This window comes from Felis catus, chromosome D4, assembly GCF_018350175.1.
Source record: "Felis catus isolate Fca126 chromosome D4, F.catus_Fca126_mat1.0, whole genome shotgun sequence".
In the NCBI taxonomy this organism is placed as follows: Eukaryota; Metazoa; Chordata; class Mammalia; order Carnivora; family Felidae; genus Felis; species Felis catus.
This window is the reverse complement of record NC_058380.1, coordinates 1,975,067-1,996,947: the sequence shown is the minus strand read 5'-3', so window position 1 is coordinate 1,996,947 and position 21,881 is coordinate 1,975,067. Positions and strand designations below refer to the sequence as shown.

Genomic DNA, 21,881 nt, shown 5'->3' with positions numbered 1-21,881 from the left:
GAAACAGTGACCCTCATGGTGAAACATATCAGGTCTGCCATCCCCACAGTGGGCTCAGAGGGTGAATGCCTCCTGGTCTCACAGGGGCTGCATGCTGCTACAAGAGCAGGACCAGAGGGCAGAGCATCCAACCAGAGAATTTTCTCAAGCCATAAAACGTAACACAATTTGCTTGCTAGGTCATAAGATGTGCTTGAGACCCATCAATTTTTTCTTCTTTCCCCCTGTGGAAAGGAATGCAAATTCTACATCTGTGGTAACTTGTCTGGTTCACAGATTCACAGCTGGAGAGGAACTTTGCCTCAAAATGAAATATACCCCTAACCTCACCCACACTTGATTTACATGAGATTTTGGATAGAGTCAGTGCTGGAATGGGTCAGCACTTTGGGAGCTTTTAAGAATATGGATGTGAGGGGCGCCTGGGTGGCTCAGTGGGTTGGGCGTCTGACGTCGGCTCAGGTCATGATCTCGCGGTCTGTGAGTTTGAGCCCCGCATCGGGCTCTGTGCTGACGGCTCGGAGCCTGCAGCCTGTTTCAGATTCTGTCTCCCCCTCTCTCTGACATTCCCCCATTCATGCTGTCTCCCTCTGTCTCAAAAATGAATAAATGTTAAAAAAATTTTTTAAATATTCTATGGATGTGAGAACATGAATTTGGGGGGGTTGGAGGACTGAGTATTATGGACTGAATTGTTCCAAATTCATACATTGAAGCCAGAACCCCCCAGTGCAACCTTATTTGGTCATAGATTGGGGGCTGTAACCTAGTAAGTCTGGTGTCCTTAGAAGAGGGGGAGACACCAGGAAAGAGCATGCACAAAGGCCATGTGAGGACACAGTAAGAAGGCAGGGATCTGCCAGCTGAGGAGAGAGGCTTCAGTAGAAACCAAAGTACACACATTGATCCTGGATTTCAGTCCCAAGAACTGTGTGAAAACTGTTCTTCAGCCATCAAGTTTGTTGCGTTTTTTTAATGGCAGCTTTAGCAAATCAAAGCCATCGCTAGTACAGAAAATAAACCATAAATTAATGATCTTACAATCATTGAAAACACATTTTTTTTCCCCTCCACTGCATTTGAAGAAAGTGGAACATTTCCTAGTGCTTTCTGCCATCTTCACAACCGTGAGGAAAGGAAAGGTCAGGAGAGCAGCTCTTGAGGTGGGAGGCGATGGCCAGACTTGGTCCTCCTATGTCTGTGGAGGTGAGACTTCTGGCTGAAGCCTCGGCCACACTCCCTGCACACATACGGCTTCTCTCCTGAGTGGGTGCGCTGGTGTCTGATGAGGGCCGACCTGAAGCCGAAGCCACGCCCACACTCACTGCACACGCACGGCTTCTCCCCTTTGTGTGTCCTCTGGTCAGAGGTGAAGTGAGACTTCTGGCCCAGTCCTTGCTCACACACTCTGTACACATCAGTCGCCTCCCCTGAGTGTGTCCTCTGGTGTCTGGTGAGAAGCGACTTGAAGCCAAAGGTACGTCCACACTCCGGGCACAGGTAAGGCTTCTCCCCTGTATGTGTCCTCTGGTGTCTGATGAGGGTAACCTTCTGGCCAAAGCCACGCCCACACTCAGGGCACAGGTAAGGCCTCTCCCCTGTATGTGTCCTCTGGTGTCCCATGAGGGAGACCTTCTGGCTAAAGCCGCGGCCACACTCAGGGCACAGGTAAGGCTTCTCCCCTGTGTGTGTCCTCTGGTGTCTGACAAGGGTGACCTTCTGGCGAAAGCCATGCCCACATTCAGCACAGATATAAGGCTTCTCCCCTGAGTGTGTGACTTGGTGACTGAGGAGCAGTGCCTGCTGCCTGAAACCACGCCCACACTCAAGGCACAAGAAGGGTCTTTCACTCGAATGTGAGCTTCGGTGTTGGAGGAGCGATGCCTTCTGGCAAAAGCCCCTCCCACACTCGGGACACACAAAGGGCTTCTCCTCCAAGTGTGTCCTCTGGTGCAGGATCAGGGCGATCTTTTGGCGAAAGCCTCGCCCACATTCCTGACATTCGAAGGGCCTCTCCCCAGAGTGTATCCTCTTGTGGTTGGTAAGTGAGGACGTGTACCTGAAGTGGCGGCCACACTCCCGACACACATAAGGCTTCTCCCCTGAGTGTTTCCTCTGGTGGATGGTGAGGGAGGACTTGCGGCCAAAGCCTCGCCCACACTCCCTACAGCTGTAAGGCTTTTCTCCTGAGTGTGTCCTTTGGTGCTTGGTGAGGTCTGACCTCTGGCAGAAGCCTCTGCCACATTCAGGACATACGTGATGTTTCTGGAGGCTTAAGAGACTGGATTTGGGACCAAGTCCCAGTCTGTATTTCCCACACATGGCTGCTCCAGGTGCTGAAAGGTCTGCTTCTTCAGGACACATCCCCTGGTCTACTCCCCCAGCTCTTTTGCCTTCTACCCAGTCTACTGGCCGACCCTGAGAGGATCTGAAGAGCACCCGGGAAACCCCACTCAGCTCAAGTCTCCCTTCTATCTCTTCCTCATCTCCTTGTTCACTTGAGCAGCTTGGAGCTTCCGTTGAGACGGGGCTTCCTGCATATGAGCTTGGGAAGATCTGAGGAAGGTGACCGCACAGCACGTACTGTTGAAGGAACTGTGGACTGGAAAAGGCCACCGGGCAGGAATGGACACATGGCTGGAATTCTGTTCCTGGTTCTGCTGGAGAGAAAATGTTGGTCAGAATCACTACAGGCACCTTGTGAAAGGTTGGTTGTACCTGCCCAGCAGTCATTGCTCCGATGTTCTCACAACCAAGACTTCCTTTACAGACCTACTTTCCATCCTTTGCTGACACATTATTGCATATCTTACTACAACACAGAAGATACACATGATGAGGCAGCTCTAACACCAGCCCAGCCCTGTAAATTGCTGCCATTAGAGTTACACATTTCCACCAATACAGTTCACTTGCAAGACATAATCAATGCTAATGCAAACGTTAATCCACAAATGTATATATGCTTCCACTGAGAAACAATGTGACTCATGGGGGCAGGGAGCGCAAGATGGTGGAGTAGGAGGACCTCAGCTCACCCCATCCCGTGTTTACAACTACGTGTCACTCACATCCACATCAGTAAACTGGAGAGTGATCTGGCGGAACAGACCCCACAACTAAACAGAGAACAGCCACCTCTGAGAGATTATGAAGGACAGAAACGGTCGTCAGGAGCTGCCCAAAAGGAGCAATGAGGAGCTGTGGTCATGGGGATGGAAGCCCACACAGAAAAAGGAAATCCCCACAGCATCCCGCCTGGAAAACCAGAGGAGCTGAATTCTGTGAGTTTGTATACCCAGTGGGATTTGGAGCCTAGAGCTTTAAAAGTCAACCACTTCAGCACTGGGTGAGTGATAACCAGGGCCTGCCCCTAAAGCGCAGCCCAAGGAGAGTCAACACAGAAGCGACAGCTTGCACAACAGGAGGGAGATCTGTTTATGCTGATTTTGGAGTGTGCTGAGGAGACTTCTCTGGGAACAAAGGAACTGGCAGGTGACATTTTCCTTCCCCCACTCCCCCAGCATAAACACAGGGCCACCTGTGGGAAGTGGGGCTGCACGGACACTTGCTAGCACTGTGCCATGTCCATGTATTCTCCTGAGGACTTGCTCATCCTGCTGGCCTTGGCCCTGGGCTTATCACAGATTCTTTTAATACCCTGTGTGCCATGGCCCTCTGGCCTGCATTTCTTTGGGGGATCTGGTTTAGGATTAGCAGCTCAGTGCAAATTTTGCTAATGTAGTGTACGTGCCCTGCCCAGTTCCTGCAGAACCCCAGGTCACAGCCACTCCTGTGCTCTGCACCCCTGGCTGTTGCCTTGCTTTGGGCGATTAGCCTAGGGACACATGGCTCAATGCAAATTTTGTTAACATCATACATGCCATGACCGTCTATCACATGTCAACTGCCATGTGCCCGTTGTTGCCACCTCAGCTGCTTGCGTTACCCCTCGCCACTGCCAATGTGCACCACGCTCCTAGCCACCACCGTGATTTATGGCATCTATAGCCTAGGACTAGTGGCTCAATGCAAATTTTGCTAATACTGCCATCCCACTCTTGAGCCCTCGTACGGTCACTCCACTTTCAGAGCCAGCCTGATTCAGTCTCCCTAACACCACAGAGCAGGCACAGCCCATAACAGGCAGAATGAGTGAAGTCTGGACTGAAAAGAAAAGCTACTCAGACACAATAGTAGGATGCAAGCAACACACATAGGAGACACCCCTGAAGCGCCAGCTCCTGGTGAACAGGGGACACTACAGGACCTCTTCATAGAACCACTGCTTTCAAGAGCAAGAGACATTGCAGACTTTCCTAACACATAGAAACAGACAAGATGAGACAGAGGAATATGTCCCAAATGAAAGACCATGATAAAAACACAGTAGGAGAGCTAAGAGAATTTAAATTAATGACCATAAAGATACTCACTGGACTTGAGCAAAGAATGGAGGACATCAGTGAGATTCTTAACACAGAGATAAAAAATAACGTATCAGAGATGAAGAACTCCATAAATGAAACCAGAAATACAACAGATGGAATAGGCAACAGGAAGGAAAGGAATATATCAGCGACCTGGAGGATAGAGTAATGAAAAGCAATCAAGCTGAGCAAAAGAGAGACAAATACTCCATAATGAGAATAGCCTGAGGGAAGTCAGTGACACCATCAAGCATAGTAACATTCACATTATAGGGATCCCAGAAGAAGGGGGGGGATAGAAAATGTATATGAAGAAATAATAGCTGAAAATTTCCTAAATCAGGAGGGAAACAAATCCAGATTCGGGAGGCACAGAGATCCCTCAACAAAATCAACCCAACGAGGTCTGCACCAAGACACATAGCAATTAAAATGGCAAGAGACAGTGGTAAAGAATTTAGAGATTGCAAGAGAAAAGAGGACAGGTACATGGGGAAACTCCATAAGGCTGTTAGATTTTTTTTTAGCAGAAACTTGCTGGCCAGAAGGGGTTGACATGATGTACTCAAAATGCTAAAATGGAAATATCTGCAGCCAAGAATACTCTATCCAGCAAGGCCATCATTCAGAAGAGAACAAGAATTTCCCAGACAAAAACTATAGGAGTTTGTGACCACTAAACCAGACCTGCAAGAAATGTTAAAGGGAATTCTTTCAGTGGAAAGGAAAGTTGATAAGTGAGAGTGTGAAAAGTAAACAATAAGTATTTCTGTAAAAAATCAGTCAAGACATTCATAAAAGGATATAAAATGGGACACCATATATCTAAAACATGGAGGGAAGGAGTAAAGAATGAGTTTAACATTGAGCAGCCCTCAGCTTAACATAGACTGCTACAGATGCAGAAAATGTTAGATATAAACGGAATGGTAACCACAAAAAAAAAAGTGATAAGCAAAACATAAAGAATCTAAATATATCACTAAAGAAAACCAACAAACCACAAAAGAATCAGAAAACTACAAATATAACCGCAAAACAAGTAACAAAATGGCAATACATAACTACCAATAACTACTTTCAATGTAAATGGAATAAATGCTCCAATCAAAAGAATGACAGAAGGGTGACAGAATACATTAAAAAAAAACAAAAACCATCTATATGCTGCCTACAAAAGGCTCATTTCAGACCTGGAGACACATGAAGATTCAAAGTGAAGGGATAGAGAATATCATGCAAATGGATGTCAAAAGAAAGCTTGGGGTAGCAGTACTTATATCAGACAAAATAGACTATAAAACAAAGTCTGTAAAAAGACAAGTACACTATATAATAATAAAAGGGACAATCCAACAAGATCTAGCAATTGTAAATAGTTATGCACCCAATATGGCAACACCCAACTATGTAAAACAGTTAATAACAAACATAAAGGAACTATGTTATAGTAATACAATAACAGTAGGGGACTTTAACATCCCACTTACATCAATGGACAGATCATCCAAACACAGAAAAGCAACAAGGAAAATAGTGGCTTTGAATGACACATGGGAACAGATGGATTTAACATATGTTCAGAACATTCCACCCTAAAACAAGATAGAATACACATTCTTTTCAAGTGCACATGGAATGTTCTCCAAAATAGATCACATATTATGCCACAAAACAAGTCTCAACAAATTTAAAAAGATTGATGTCATACCATGCATTTTTCTCAACCACAACCCTATGAAACTAAAAATCAACCATAAGAAAAAATCTGGAAAGACCACAAATACATGAGGGTTAAATACTATGCTACTAAACAATAAGTGGGTCAACCAAGAAATCAAAGAATAAATCAAAGAGTACATGGAAACAAATGACAGTGAAAACACAATGGTCCAAAAACTTTAGGAATGCAGCAAGAGTTGTTCTAAGAGGGAAGTTTATAATACATCAAGAAGCAAGAAAAATCTCAAACAACCTAATCTTACACCTGAAGGAGCTAGAAAAAGAACAACCAAAACCCAAAACCAGCAGAGGGAAGGAAAGAATAAAAATTAGAGCAGAAATAAATGATACAGAAACTAAAAGAACAGTGAAACCAGGAGCTGGTTCTTTGAAAACATCAAGAAAACTGAAAAGGTTCTAGTCAAACTCATCAAAAAAAAAAAAAAAAAAAAAAAATCAAAAAATCACAAGTTGGAGAAATAGTAACCAACAATAACACAAACTGTAAGAGAATGTTATGAAAAACTACATGCCAACAGAAACAGATAAATTCCTAGAAACATATAACCTACCAAAACTGAAGCAGGAAGAAATAGAAAATCTGAAGAGACCAATTATCAGCAAGGAGATTGAAATCAATAATCAAAAACTTCCAACAAACAGAAGTCCAGGACCAGATGGCTTCACAGGGAAATTCTACCATACATTTAAAGAAGAGTTAATGAATTCTCGAATTCATTTTGGGAGGCCAGTATACCCGATAGCAAAACCAGATAAAGACACCACCAAAGAAAAGAACTACAGGCCAATATCTCTGATGAACATAGATGCAAAAATCCTTCACAAAGTACTAGCAAAGAGAATCCAACAATACATTTAAAAAAACATTCACCAAGATCAAGTGATTTATTCCCAGGATTCACAGGTGATTCAGTATTTGCAAATCAATCAATTTGATACATCACATCAATAAGAGAAAGTATAAAAATCATATTTCAGTAGACACAGAAAAATTATCTGTAATAGTAAAGCATCCATCCATAATAAAAACCCTCAACAAAGTAGGTTTAGAGGGAATATAACATAATAAAGGCCATATATAAAAAACCCACAGTAAACATCATCCTTAATGGGGTAAAAACTGTTTTCCCCCTAAGGTCAGGAACAAAACAAGGATGTCCACTCTCACCACTTCTATTCAACAAAACATTGGAAGTACTAGCCACAGTAATTAGACAACATACAGAAAAGGAATTCAAATTGGTAAGGAAGAAATAAAGCTTTTACTACTTACCAATTTGAATTCCTTTTCTGTATGTTGTCTAATAACACAGGTGACAGGAGAGTATACATAGAAAACCCTAAGGACTCCACCAAAAAGCTACTAGAACTGATAAAGGAATTCAGTGAAGTTGCAGGATACAAAAGCAATGTGCAGAAATCTGTTGCATTTCTATACACCAATAATGAAACAGCAGAAAGAGAAATTAAGAAAACCATCCTATTTACAATTGCACCAAAAGCAGTAAAATACCTAGGAATAAACTTGAGAGGTGCCTGAAAACTATAAAGCTAATATAAGAATTTTATGTTATAAAATTCTATAAACTATATTTATAAAAAACTATAAACTATAAAAAACTATTAAAAAACTATAAAAAACTTTATAAACTATAAAACTAATATAAGAAATTAAAGACAACATAAGGAAATGAAAAAAACATTCCATGCTCACAGATTGGAAGAACAAATACTGTCAAAATGTCTATACTACCCAAAGCAATCTACACATTTAATGCAATACCTATCAAATACCAACAGCAACAATCCTAAAATTTATGTGGAACCACAAAAGACCCCAAATTTTATGAGAAACTGATCTTAAAATTTAAGTGGAAATGCAGAGGACCTACACTACCCAGAGCAGTCTTTAAAAAGAAAAATTAGGGGTACCTGGGTGGCTCCATTGGTTGAGCATCTGACTCTTGATTTTGGCTTGGATTTTGGCCCAGGGTCATGGGATCATCCAAGCCCCATGTCGGAGGGTGGGGGAGGAGGGGGTTGAGCATGGACCCTGCTTGGAATCTCACTCTAAAATAAAAGAAAAAAGGAAAAAAAAGAAAAACTTCTACCTGACTTACAGAGAGAGGGAGAGTACTTCCACTACCTGACTTCAAGACTTCTGATGGTCCTACAGTAATACAGTGTGGTTTGTTTAAGGATGGGGCTATTCTATTGAAGAAATAGAACTGAAAGTGTAAAACAGACCCACACTTAGCCATTGGATTTTCAACAAAGCAATTCAATGAGGGGAAGGCAAGTCATTTCAGCAGTTGATGCTAGAGCCACTGGGTATCCATATGAAAGAGTAAAATCTTGATTCCTGCCTGACACCGTATACAAAAGTTACTTCAAGGTGGATCATGGACTTAAAAGCTAAAACTATATAGCATTTAGAAAATGTAAATTATCTTCATGACAATAAAAATTTTAAAGGAGAAAAATTAGACTTCCTCAAAATTAAACATCTGCTTATCAAAAGTAAAAAGTGAACAGAAAGGTTTCAGACTAAGAAAATGTTTGCAAAATGTACATATGACAAATTGGCATCCAGGATTAATAAAGAATTCATAGAACTCAACAATTTTAAAATGCAATAAACTGGAAGAAGATTTAATAAATACTTCACAAAGTAAGATATAGAATAAAGCACAAAGAAAGTGTTCAACACTTAACCATCAGGGAAATGGAAATTAAAGATCCCATGAGAAACCACTACATATCCATCACAGATAAGGTGAAAACTGTGGGGGAAGTTGTGAGACAAATGTCACTCTCTTCTTATGTGTTCATGGAAGTGAAATATGGTACAGCCAGTTTGGAAAATAGTCATTTCCCATAATACTGCATATACTGTAACCCTGTGACCCAGTGTATCAAATTGGTATCCCACCAAAATTCATTTCTACCTATAGGACTTCTTTTGAAATCCGGTTTTTGCAGATGTGATCAAGTTAAGATGGGTCATACCAAATTAGGGTGAGCCTTAATCCAATGACTGGTGTCCTTACAAGGAGATAGACTTAGATAGAGATGCATAGAAGGAAGAAGGCTGTGTGGTCACAAGGCATGGATTGGACTGACAAAGCAACAAGCCAAGGAATGATTGCCAGCAACCACCAGAAGCCAGGAGAGGTGAGGAACAGATTCTCCCTCCAAACCTCCAAAAGGAACCAACCCTGCTAGCAGGTTGATTTTGGACTTCTAACTTCTGAACTGTGCGAATAGATTTCTTTTGTTTTAGCCTTTCAGTTTGTGGTAAATTGTTACAGCAACCCTAGGAAACTAATACACCTGGCGTTACTCTAGGTCTTTATCCAAAGGAAATGAAAACATAGGCTTACCAAAACAAAAAACCTAGCATAATAACAGCTTTTTCACAATAACTAAGGACTAGAAACCATCAAGGTGTCTGCCAAGGAGAAAGGATAAATAGTTGTATATTCACATGATGGGAAGCCACGCAGCATTAAAAAGGAACAGGTTACTAATGTATGCAACAACATGGATGAAGTTCAAAACCTTTGTACTGGGTGAAGAAGCCTACACAAAAGAATACGTATCATTCCATTCATGCAAAATTGTATAGTGGGCAAAATTAATCCATGATGAAATAAAATCAAGACCAGAGGTACCTCTGAGGGTTAGGGTGGGAGTTTACTGGAATGGGCCATAAGGAACTATCTGGAATGCTAGTAATCTGTATTTTTAAAAAAATTTTTTTTCAACGTTTTTATTTATTTTTGGGGCAGAGAGAGAGGGAGACACAGAATCGGAAACAGGCTCCAGGCTCCAAGCCATCAGCCCAGAGCCCGACGCGGGGCTCGAACTCACAGACCGCGAGATCGTGACCTGGCTGAAGTCGGACGCTTAACCGACTGCGCCACCCAGGCGCCCCACTAGTAATCTGTATTTTGATAAAGTTTGGATTGTAGAGATAGACACATTGTTTGAACTCTAGCAAACTTAAGAATTTGCATTTCCTGTAAGTAAATTCTATCTGAAAAGAAGAAATACACTAGGTAATGATACACATCTACCCATTGCTCCTATGGTCAGCCACCTTACATGACTCTGCTTAGCTGAGAAGAACTACCAGGGATTACCCTCTTAAAATGCAGTGTCTGAAGATGCTTAGCTGGACACCCTAGACCTGAGTCCATGGGCCCTTGCCTGCCAACCACTCACATGAGCCAACCTAGGAAGAGATTGTCTCTTTCCTCTCACTTGTTAGACCATCTTTGCCAGATCCATTCAGTGGTCAGATCAGATCTTAACACACACACACACACACACATCTGCCAACCACTTTTGGATAGAGATCGTCTGGGAAGAATGAACAGAGATGCAAGGACATGCCACAAAGACCTTGCAAAATGACAGCAACAGCCACCCATAACCAGAGGCCTCATAAGCTCTTTACCCACAGGGAGAACACCAGTCTCTTTTCCAAGGAAACTAAATCCTTTATATAGTGCACAGACTCAGATATGCCCAGCTCTCCATGAGAGGAACTGCTTGCACTAAACCCCTCACTCTTACTAACCAAGGAGATATTTCTAGAAATCTGTCAGAATGGCCAAAATAAAAAATAGGGCTAATACCAGATACTGGCAAGAATGTGGAGAAACAATCATGCAGACGTTGCTAGTGGCAAGATAAAATGGTGTAACCATTCTAGACATGGCTATGGTTCTTTTTAACAAAACTAAACATTTATTTACTATATGACTCAGCAACTGCACTCTTCAGCATTTATCCCAGAAATAAGGTCTTAGGTTCACACAAAAACCCGTATAGAAATGTTGAAAGCACCTTCATCTATAAAAGCCCCAAACTGTAAACAACTGAAATTATCCTTCAGTGGGTGAATGGTTTAACAAACTGTACATTCATACTATGGAATACTAGTCAGCAATAAAAGGAATGAAGTATTGGTACATGCTACAGTTTGGATGGATCACAAGAGAATTATGCTGAATGAAAAAAGGCAATCCCAAAATGTTAACATACTATATGATTTCTTTTATATAACATTCTTGAAATGACAATTCATAAAGAAAGAGAACAGATTAGTAGTTGCCAGACAGGGCAGGGGAGGAGGGAGAGAGTTGGCTGTGGCTATAAAAGAGCAGCGCAAGGGATCCCTGTGATGGAACTATTCTGTATCTTTGGATATACTGGCAGTTACAGGAATGTACATGGGATAAAATTTCATAGATCTAAACAAACATACACCCACACATACAAAAGAGTGGAGGTAAAACTGGTGAAACCTGAATAAGGTCAGTGCATTATGTTAACAAAAATACAAGCCTGATTTAACAAGGGAAAAAAAAAAAACGCCATTCACCTCATATGTGGAATTTAAGACACAAAACAGGGGCGCCTGGGTGGCGCAGTCGGTTAAGCATCCGACTTCAGCCAGGTCACGATCTCGCGGCCCGTGAGTTCAAGCCCCGCGTCGGGCTCTGGGCTGATGGCTCAGAGCCTGGAGCCTGTTTCCGATTCTGTGTCTCCCTCTCTCTCTGCCCCTCCCCCGTTCATGCTCTGGCTCTCTCTGTCCCAAAAATAAATAAACGTTGGAAAAAAAAAATTAAAAAAAAAAAAAAGACACAAAACAGATGAACATAGGGGAAGGAAGAAAAAAAAAAAGAGGGAGGCAAACCATCAGAGACAACTTTAGGAAACAAACTGAGAGTTACCAGAGGGGAGGTAGGTGGGAGATGGGCTAAATGGGTGGATATTGAGGGCACTTGTAATGAGAACTGGGTATTAGATATAAGTGATGTATCACTAAATTCTCCTGAAACCAATATTACCCTATATGTTAACTAACTAGAATTTAAATAAACTTGAAACATAAAAAAAGGACTGCACTTGTCAAGAATGACACATGGAATTGTTTTGAATCACTCTATTGTACACCTGAAACTAATGTAACACTGTATGTTAACTAAAATTAAAATAAAAACTTTATAAAAGACTAAAAAAAAAATAGATCATAAATGATCACCTCAAAAGATGCCCAGAAAACATTTAACAAAATCCAACATCTATTCCCAATAAAAACTCTTAGCAAAGAAGGAACAGAAGTTTGTTGTGCTCATAAAGGGCAGCTATAAAACTTAAACTTAGGAGAAAGCATTCCCCCATAAGATCAGGAACAAGGAAAGGATGTCCACTCTCACCATTTAAATTGATCATTGCACTGGATGTTCTCGCCTGTGCAATGTGGCAAGAAAAAGAAAGACATACTGAATGTAAAGAAGTAAAACTATACTTACTCACAAATAACATAATCATCTATTAGAAAATCCTATAGAATTTGACAAAAGCTACTAGAACTAAAAAGTGAGTATGCAAGTTTACCAGATAAAGATGATTATTCATAAGTTAATTGTGTTTCTCTGTACTTTCAACAATTGAAAACAATGTGAAAATAGCTTCTGTAGTATAAAAAAAATGAAATATAGAGGAATCAATCTGAGTAGAAATGCATAAAACCTCTGTACTAAAAATTATAAAACAAGGCTGACAAAAATTAAAAGAACTCCCATAGAAATGGATATACTGTGTTCACATATTGGGTGATGCAGTGTTATTTCCATGTAAATTCTCTCCAAAATAAGGTAGATTTAATTCATTCCAAATCAGAATCCCAAGTAGGGTGTGTGTGTGTGTGTGTGTGTGTGTGTGAAAATTGCTATTCTAAATCCATATGGAAATTCAAAGAACCTAGAATAATTAAAACAACTTGAAAAAGAAAAAACCGTTGGAGATTTATACTGTCTGAACTCCAGACTTACAAGGCTACAGTAATCAAGACTGTGTGGTATTGGCATCAAGGTAGAAAAAGGAGTGAAAAAAAAATAGAATCCAAATATAGACCCATACACATTTGGTCAATTCATTTACCACAAAGGTAAATGGGCGATTCAATAAACAACAGGTTGCCTTTTCAATAAATGGTGCTGGAAAATTTAGGTATTTGTATGCAAAAATAAATGTACTTAAATCCAGAGGTGGTACCAAGTATAAAAATTTATTCACAATAGATTATAGAGCTGAATATAAAATAAAAATTGTAACACTTCTAAAAGGAAAAAAAAAATGAAAATCTCTTTCACCTTAAGTCAGGCAAATATTTCTTAAACACACTACCAAAAGTGAAATTCGTGAGACAAAAACTTGGACTTCATCAAAATTAGGAATTTCTCTTTGAAAGACTATTAAAAGATTGAAAAGGTGGGGCACCTGGGTGGTTTAGTCAGTTAAGTGTCCAACTCTTGATTTCAGCTCAGGTCATGAGCTCACAGTTCATGAGATTCAGCCCCATGTCCAGCTCTGTGCTGACAGCACAGAACCTGCTTGGGATTCTCTCTCCCCCTCCCCTTGCACACACTCTCTCTCTCAAAGAAAAGAAAAGGAAGCCATAGGGAAAATATTTGTAAATCAAACATCTGACAATGACCTTCTATACAGAATATGTGAAGAACTTTCAGAACTCAGTAACAAAAATACAAGAAAACAATTTTTTTTAATGGGCAAAAGATTCAAAGAGACATTTTACCAAAGATGTACAGATGGCAAATAAGCATATGAAAACATCATCATCAGCCATTAGGAAACAGGCAAACCCACAGATGCCACTACACAGCTATGCAAATGTCTAAAATGAAAACAATACCAGGGTGCCTGAGTGGCTCAGTCGGTTGGGTGGCTCAGTAGGTTGAGTGTCCGACTTTTGATTTCAGCTCAGATCATGATCCCAGGGTGGTAGGATCGAGCCCTGCAGCCACACTGAGCATGGAGCCTGCTTAAGATTCTCTCTCCCTCTGCCCCTCTCACCCCCTTCACATGTGCTCACTCTCTCCCTCTTTCTCACAAAAATAAGAAACTTTTTATTTCTTTGCCAAGTTTTGGAACCCTCATACCTTGCTGGTGGGAATGTGAATAGCATAGCCACTTTGGAAAATAGCTTCTGAATACTGTAAAAAGTTAAATATACACTATATCCTATAACCCAGCCATTCCCAGTTCCGGGTATTTATCCAAGAGAAATAAAAGACTTGTCATGAACATCCATGCTGATTTTACTTGTATTAATCAAAACTGGAGACTACTCAAATGTCTTTCAGTAGATGAATGGTTAAATGAATTGTGCTATCTATGTAATGGAATACTATCCAGCAGTAAAAAGAAATGAACTATGATACAAACAGCATTATGGATGAAATTAAAAATAATTATGTTGAATGAAAGAATCTGGTATACATTCTATATATTTAACTTACATTAATTCTGGAAAATGTGAGCAAATCTATGATAGAAAGCAGAGCAGTGGGTACCTGAGTCTGCAGAGGAGGGAAAGACAAAAGGATAGGAGATAGGGACTATAATGAGGCACAAGGAAACTTTGAGGTGACAGTTATGCTTGGTATTTGGATTGTAGCAGTGATTCCATAGCAGTAGCCAAATTTTACACTTTAAATACATGTAGTTTTTTATATTAAAGTATTTATTCCTAAACTATTATACCATAATATACCATAATACATTTTATATTATACATTATAGCTTATATAATAGTTTCTCTTTAAAAAAAAAAAAGACAAAAGCACTGATTTTGCTATAAAGTACAAGTCCAGATATATGGTTGTATTTAGAAACAAAATGCCAGGAATGCTGAAAACAAAAGAATAAAAAAAATCAGGAAAAAATTTATTCTTACCTCCAGTCATTCACATAAAATTAATTCCCACTGGATTAAAGACCTACATGTTCCCAGAATTTATATGGAATTTCTACAAATCAATAACAGAAACAGCCCAAATGAAAAGGAGGGAAACCCCATGAACAGACAAATCACAAAAGAGGTAAATGACCAAACAACATAGGAAGAGATACTCATGCTCCCTGAAAAGTAAAGCTCCTCTGAGATTCAAAGCAAAGGGAAGAAGTCTGACAATACTTAGTATTGGTGAGGATGTGTGGGACAAGAACCTCTGAGATTCACTGCAAAGGGAAGAAATCTGACAATACCCAGTATTGGTGAGGATGTGGGACAAGAACCTCTAGGCTGGAAAAATTCTTGCCCCTGTTTCTATGGAAGTAACAGGACTATGTAGATAGCATTATTTAATAGCCAAAATTGGAAATAAGTGTCCAAAAGAAGGGAACTGGTAATGTGTTTTAACAGGATACTCACACAAAGTCAGTGAAAAAGCATGTTCCAGAAGGATGTGTACAGGACAATACTATGTGCAGAGTTTACAAACATGCAAAACAACACTATATGGTTGAAGGACCCATCGAATGGGGAAAAAGAAAAAGGGCACATGAGAATGCTAATGCACAAACTGGATTCTTGGCTGGGGTGGAAGAGCAGGACACAACAGGGAAGGTGTGGGGGCTGTTAACTGGTGTTCTAACATCTATTTCTTAGGCTGCAGGGAAGGCACACAGGCACTCATATAATTCTACACACCCTGTTGTAATCTTAAATAATCCATCATAAAAGAAGCAAGCTTATGGGAATTTATGGAGTAAAACCAATGCACTAAGAAATTCACATGTTATGAAAAAAAACTAGATAGTGTCTCCCAGAGACAGCAGACTTAGTCTCAGAAGGCAAGTGCTATGCAGAATATCACGCCAACCAACAAAAGCCCAAGAACAAGGAGATCCTAGAACTGGAAAAGGTGCTGGAAGAGACACCACATGAACAGAATGAGCCTGCATAGGGGAGGGGAGGACGGCCAGGGAAGCCCTCTCTGGGTAAGCAGGATATCATGGAAGGGGGGCCCAAAGAAGAGCCCTCCCCAGGAGTTCATAAGCACTCCTTCCTCATCTGCTAAGCACCTCACTGCCTGGTCTCCTCACCAGCCCATGCTTCCCACTCACCTGGACAAAGGTCCAGAAGACATTCGCTCTCCTCTCTCCAGGGCTCATCCCCTTGCTCCAGCTGGGTGATGAGTTTGGGTTTGGAAAAGGCAATTCCTACTCACAGGGAAAGAAACCAAGGTGACCCTGGGTTAGTGGTTTAAGAGGCTATGGCAGAACTCAGAGTCAGCAGGGGAATGCAATAACCCAGAAAGCTGGGGGGGGGGGGGGGCAGTGGCAGTGTGCAAAGGCTCTCTGAGTGCTGAGAAAGGATGACTAAGGGGAGGGGGAGTCCCGGATCTAAAGTCTCCCCTGTGGTTAACTGAATACCAGTATTCCCAAATTTGAGGCAAGATCACTTTGGAGGAAGGGCCCAGCCTTAGAAGAGTCCTGGCAATTCAGTGTCACATAGCTTCACCCCCACCCCCACCCCGCCACACACACACCTTCACTATTTCAGCTCTGCAGAATCCAAACACTCTCTAGGGATATAGGGAAAATATTGTTTTTCTTTTTGACCCAAAAGTATCATGGCTACTACATAAAATCTTAAGATGTTCACAGGCAGTCTGAGACCTGAGACAAGACATCCTTACCCAGCGACACCAAGTGGCTGTAGTTCTCCAGCATTACATCCCGATACAGGGTCCTCTGAGCAGGACTCAGTAGCCTCCACTCCTTCTGGGTGAAGGCCACAGCCACATCTCTGAAGGCCATTAATGTCTGTAACACAAACACATTCCTGCTCACCCAGAAGCAAACCACATGCACTAGTCAACCTAAGCTAAGCCACTAACTAGGGCCAAGGCAGGAAGAAAGGCTGGTGTGGGGCCCCAGGTGAGATTCAAAGCCCCTGCTTTTAACCCAAAATCTAGTGCCGTGTGTTCAAGACTATTAATCCCCTTCTCACATTGCTCATGGGTCTAGTTAGGGGGTCCTCTCTTTTCTTCTCTTGATCTAATGTCTATGATGCTGCTATATAGTAGGTCTTGAAATCAGGTAGAATGATTCCTCCCACCTTATTATTCTTTTTACTCTGTTGACTGTTCAAATCCACAAATGTGGTATGTCTCTCCATTTATTGTCTTCTGATTTCTTCCATCAGCATTTTGTGATTTTCAGCATACAAATCCATGTTTTGTTAGATTGACACCTTAGAATCTCTTTAAGTGATTTTAATGGTATTTTTAATTTCAGTGACACTATGTTCATTGCTAGGATACAAAAATACAATTGTTTCTATCTTTATCTTAAATCCTACAGCCTGGCTCAACTCACTTAGTTCTAGGATTTTTTTTTCCTCCTAGATTCCTTTAGATTTTCTACATAGACAAGCATGGCATTATTTCTTCCTTTATAATCTATAATCTATATGCATTTTATTTCCTCTATTTTTTTGGTGCCAATTTTAAATACAGTTTTAAGACATTGCATTTTCTACTTAACAATACAGTGCTTATAAAGTGTAATGTTGTATTTCCTTTCCTTGTGCACGTATTCCATATTCAAGTATCAAGAATGCCCAGTTTATTAACTATAGCAGCTCAACCTCACTGCCATGGAATTTGCTACAAATTTGGGTCCTTCAAATGTTTTGTGTGAAACAATGCTAAACCTATTCTCAGGTTGGCTTAATCAACCTCTTCAATGGTGGGCGCAGAGAAGGCACCACCAGAGGGGGCAGCCCCACCACCAGGGAAGCCTCCAGGCATGCCTCCTGCACTCTGGTACAGCTTTGTAATGATGGAATTGCAGACCTTCTCCAGCTCTTTCTGCTGATGTTCAAATTCTTCCTTTTCTGCAGTCTGGTTCTTATCCAGCCAGTTGATTTCATTACACTTATCCAGAATCTTCTGTTTGTCCTCATTATTGATTTTACCCTGAAGCTTTTCATCTTCAACAGTTGCTTTCATGTTGAATGCGTAAGATTCAAGTGAATTCTTGGAGGACACCTTGTCTCCCTGCTTCTCATCTTCAGCTTTGTACTTCTCAGCTTCCTGGACCATGAGCTCAATGTCTTCCTTGCTCAAGCGACCTTTGTTGTTTGTGATGGTGATCTTATTCTCTTTTCCTGTCCTCTTATCCACAGCAGAGACATTGAGAATGCCATTAGCATCAATATCAAAGGTGACCTCAATCTGAGGAACGCCATGCGGGGGCAGAATGTATGCCTGTGGGTTCAAACTTGCCAAATAGGTTGTTATCCTTGGTCATGGCACGCTCACCTTCATAAACCTGAATGAGTACACCAGGCTGGTTGTCAGAGTAGGTAGTGAAGGTTTGGGTCTGTTTAGTAGGAATGGTAGAATTGTGCTTGATGAGAACAGTCATGACTCCACCAGCAGTTTCAATGCCAAGAGAAAGGGGAGTGACCTCCAACAGCAGCAAATCTTGAGCATTTTCAGATTTGTCTCCAGGAAGGATGGCTGCCTGGACAGCTGCACCGTAAGCGACAGCTTCATCAGGGTTGATGCTCTTACTCAGTTCCTTCCCATTGAAAAAGTCTTGTAGAAGTTTCTAAATCTTGGGGATACGTGTAGAACCACCCACCAAGACAATATCATGGATCTGAGACTTGTCTAGCTTGGCATCCTGAAGAGCTTTCTCTACAGGGTCCAGGGTGCCACAGAACAGGTCAGTATTTAATTCTTCAAACCGGGCACGAGTAATAGAGGTATAGAAGTTGATTCCTTCATATAGAGAACCAATCTCAATACTGGCCTAGGTGCTGGAAGAAAGTGTATGCTTGGCATGCTTGCAAGAGGTACAGAGGCGACGGACTGCCTTCTTGTTCTCACTGATGTCCTTCTTATGTTTGCGCTTGAACTCTGCAATAAAATGGTTTACCATTCGGTTGTCAAAGTCTTCTCCACCTAAGTGGGTGTCTCCAGCAGCTTTGACCTCAAAGATCCCATCTTCGATAGTGAGGATTGACACATCAAAAGTGCCACCTCCCAAGTCAAAGATCAGCACATTCCTTTTGGCTCCAACCTTTTTCTCTAAGCCATAAGCAATAGCAGCAGCAGTTGGCTGCTGTACTTTGATGATTCAAAGTACATTAAGACCAGCAATAGTTCCAGCATCTTTGGTAGCCTGACGCTGAGCATTGTTAAAATAGGCAGGTACTGTGACTATAGCATTGGTAACGGTCTTCCCAAGGTAAGCCTCTGCGATTTCCTTTATCTTTGTCAAAACCATAGAAGACACCTCCTCTGGATAGAAACTTTTGGTCTCTCCCTTGTATTCTACTTGGACCTTGGGCCTGCCAGCATCATTCACCACCATGAGGGGCCAGTGCTTCATATCAGATTGGACAACAGCATCGTCAAATCCACACCCAATCAGGCGTTTGGCATCAAAAACTGTGTTGGTGGGGTTCATTGCAACTTGATTCTTTGCAGCATCACCGATCAATCGTTCAGTATCAGTAAAGGCTACGTAACTTGGGGTGGTTCGGTTTCCCTGATCGTTGGCAATTATTTCCACTTTCCTGTGCTAGAAGGCACCCACACAAGAGTAGGTGGTGCCAAGACCAATGCCAACTGCAGATCCCTTAGACATAGTTGCTTCATTATGGGCCTGGCCTGGCTTGCGAAGGAAACAGCTACCTGGAGAGCAGTCAATGATCTGTTTCCTCTTGCTTTATTGCAGAACTTGTAGCACAATGAAAGTGGTGAGAGCAGACATCTTTGCCTTATTCTTGAGGAGAAAAGCATTATGTCTCACAGCGTTAAGATAAGATGCCACGCCATACCCTCTATGATGGCTACTACCAAAGAAAAGGGAGAGAACACGTTCTGGCATTGTGGAGACATTTATGCATTTCTGATGGGAAATGTAAAATGGTGTGGTTTTTGTGGAAGAGTCCAGCAGTTCCTCAAAATGTTAAACATACCACTGACCCTGCGATTCAGCAATTCCACTCCTAGCTATCTACCCCTATATACTTGTACAGCAAAGTCCCTAACATAATGGCATTATTCACAATAGCTCAAATGGCCATCAACATAAAATGTGGTGTATGCATACAATGGCATATGTTGAGCCTTAGAAACAAAGGAAATTCTGATACATTCAACACCAAGGATTAGCGTTGAAAACGTTAAGTGAAATATGCCAGTCTAAGAAGGACAAAAAATGTTTGATTCCACTTAAAGCAGGTAACCGAGAATGGGCAAGTCCATAAAGTAAAACAGAGGTTACCAAGAGCTGGGAGGAGTGGGGAATGAGGAAGGAGTCCACGTTTAATGGACACAGTTTTAGCTTGGGAAGATGAAACAGTGCTGGAGATGGAGAATGGGAATGGTTTCACAACAGTGTGCATGTACTTAACACCACTGAACCGGGCATTTAAAAATGGTTAAGGGGCACCTAGATGGCTTGGTTGAGTGTCTGACTCTTGATTTTGGCTCAGGTCATGATCCCAGGGTCATGGGATAAAAGCCCATGTTGGGCTCCACACTGAGCGTGGAGCCTGCTTAATGCCCTCTTTCTCCCTCTGACCCCCTAAAATAAATTTGTGAAATGGTTAAAACAGTAAATTGTTTTATATATATAGTTATCTATTATTACAAATAAATATATATATAGCAGTAGACATGTATGTTTATATATATATATATATGCAATAAAAAATGTTAGATATATATTTTTTTGTAGATGTTCCTACTCAAGTAGAGGAGTTCACCTGCATTCCTTTTGTTCTAAGATTTTTTTTTCCCCACAGTGGTTATTGAATTCTGACAAATAATTGATTTTACTGCATCAACTGATATAATCATGTGGTTTTTCTTTTTTAGTCTGTTAAAATGGTGGATTACACTAAGTTTCAAATATGGAACTAGTCTTGCATGCCTAAAGTAAACTGTACTTGGTAATAGTGTATAATTATTTTGGTATTAACATAATACCTGCTTCACAGAGTGAATTGGGAAGGGTTTGTTTCTTCCTCTTCTATTTTCTGGAAGAAATCATGCAGCACTGGCAACTAAGTCTTTAAAGATTTGGCAGAATTCCACAGTGAAAACATGTGGGCCTATACATTTCATTTGTAGTAATTTTTAGATTGCAAATTGAACTTCCGTAATAGCTATAGAGCTGTTCAAATTATTCCATATTGGGAAATTTTCAGTAGTTTGTGTTTTTCAAGGAAGCAGTTCATTTCATGTAAGTTGTGAAATTTGTAGGCTGGTATTCTTTTGATGGCTTCAGAGTATGTAGAGATACCCTTTTTTCATTCTTGATGTAGTAATTTGTGTCTAGTCTCGTTTTTCTTAGTCTTGCTAGAGGTTGTTTCAATGTTATTATTTTCAAAAGAACAGCTCTTTCTCTGTTTTTTTCAACTTCACTGACTTCTGCCTTTATCACTATTATTTCCTTCTATGTGTTTCTTGAGTTTATTTAGCTTTTATTTTTCTAGGTTCCTGAGATAGAAGCTTATTGGTTAGAGACTTTTCCTCTTTGGTAACATACACATCCACTGCTACAGGTTTTCCACTCAGGACTGCTTTAGTTGTACTCCACATACTTTGACATTGTATTTTCCTTTCCATTCTCTTTTCATGGAGAATGTTTTATTTCCCCTTAAAACTTCATTTTTGATGCATGGATTACTTGGAAGTGTGTAGTTTAAATATTTTCTAAGTGTTTAGAGACTTTTGTGTCAACTTTCTCTGACTTCATGTTTGATTCCCCATTATGGTCAGAGAACATACCTTGTGTGGTATCAATTCTTTCCATTTGTTAAGATAAACAAATTTCTTATGTTTTATGGCCCAGGATATG

The 21,881-nt window shown here is 40.9% G+C and overlaps 1 protein-coding gene, 1 long non-coding RNA gene and 1 pseudogene across 20 annotated transcripts in view; 1 reads left to right on the top strand and 2 right to left on the bottom strand.

Moving 5' to 3' along the window:
- The window catches only part of LOC123381789, a 70,520-nt gene that overhangs the window by 24,002 nt on the left and 24,637 nt on the right, over window positions 1-21,881 (top strand). The gene's annotated exons all lie outside the window — the stretch shown is intronic.
- Window positions 954-21,881, bottom strand: part of ZNF169 (zinc finger protein 169) — a 58,812-nt gene continuing 37,884 nt past the window's right edge. For 15 of the 19 annotated variants that reach the window (XM_045043859.1, XM_045043862.1, XM_045043864.1 and 12 more), the window contains 3 exons: window positions 16,694-16,820; window positions 16,119-16,214; window positions 954-2,660 (listed from right to left, as the gene is read on the bottom strand). In XM_045043859.1, coding sequence (XP_044899794.1) covers window positions 1,144-2,660; window positions 16,119-16,214; window positions 16,694-16,820 — 1,740 coding nt within the window. In that variant the 3' untranslated portion in view covers window positions 954-1,143. The remainder of the gene's footprint in view (window positions 2,661-16,118; window positions 16,215-16,693; window positions 16,821-21,881) is intronic. The other 4 variants (XM_045043872.1, XM_045043871.1, XM_045043860.1 and 1 more) reach the window with 3 other exon arrangements.
- LOC109493658 lies at window positions 17,595-20,560 on the bottom strand (annotated as a pseudogene).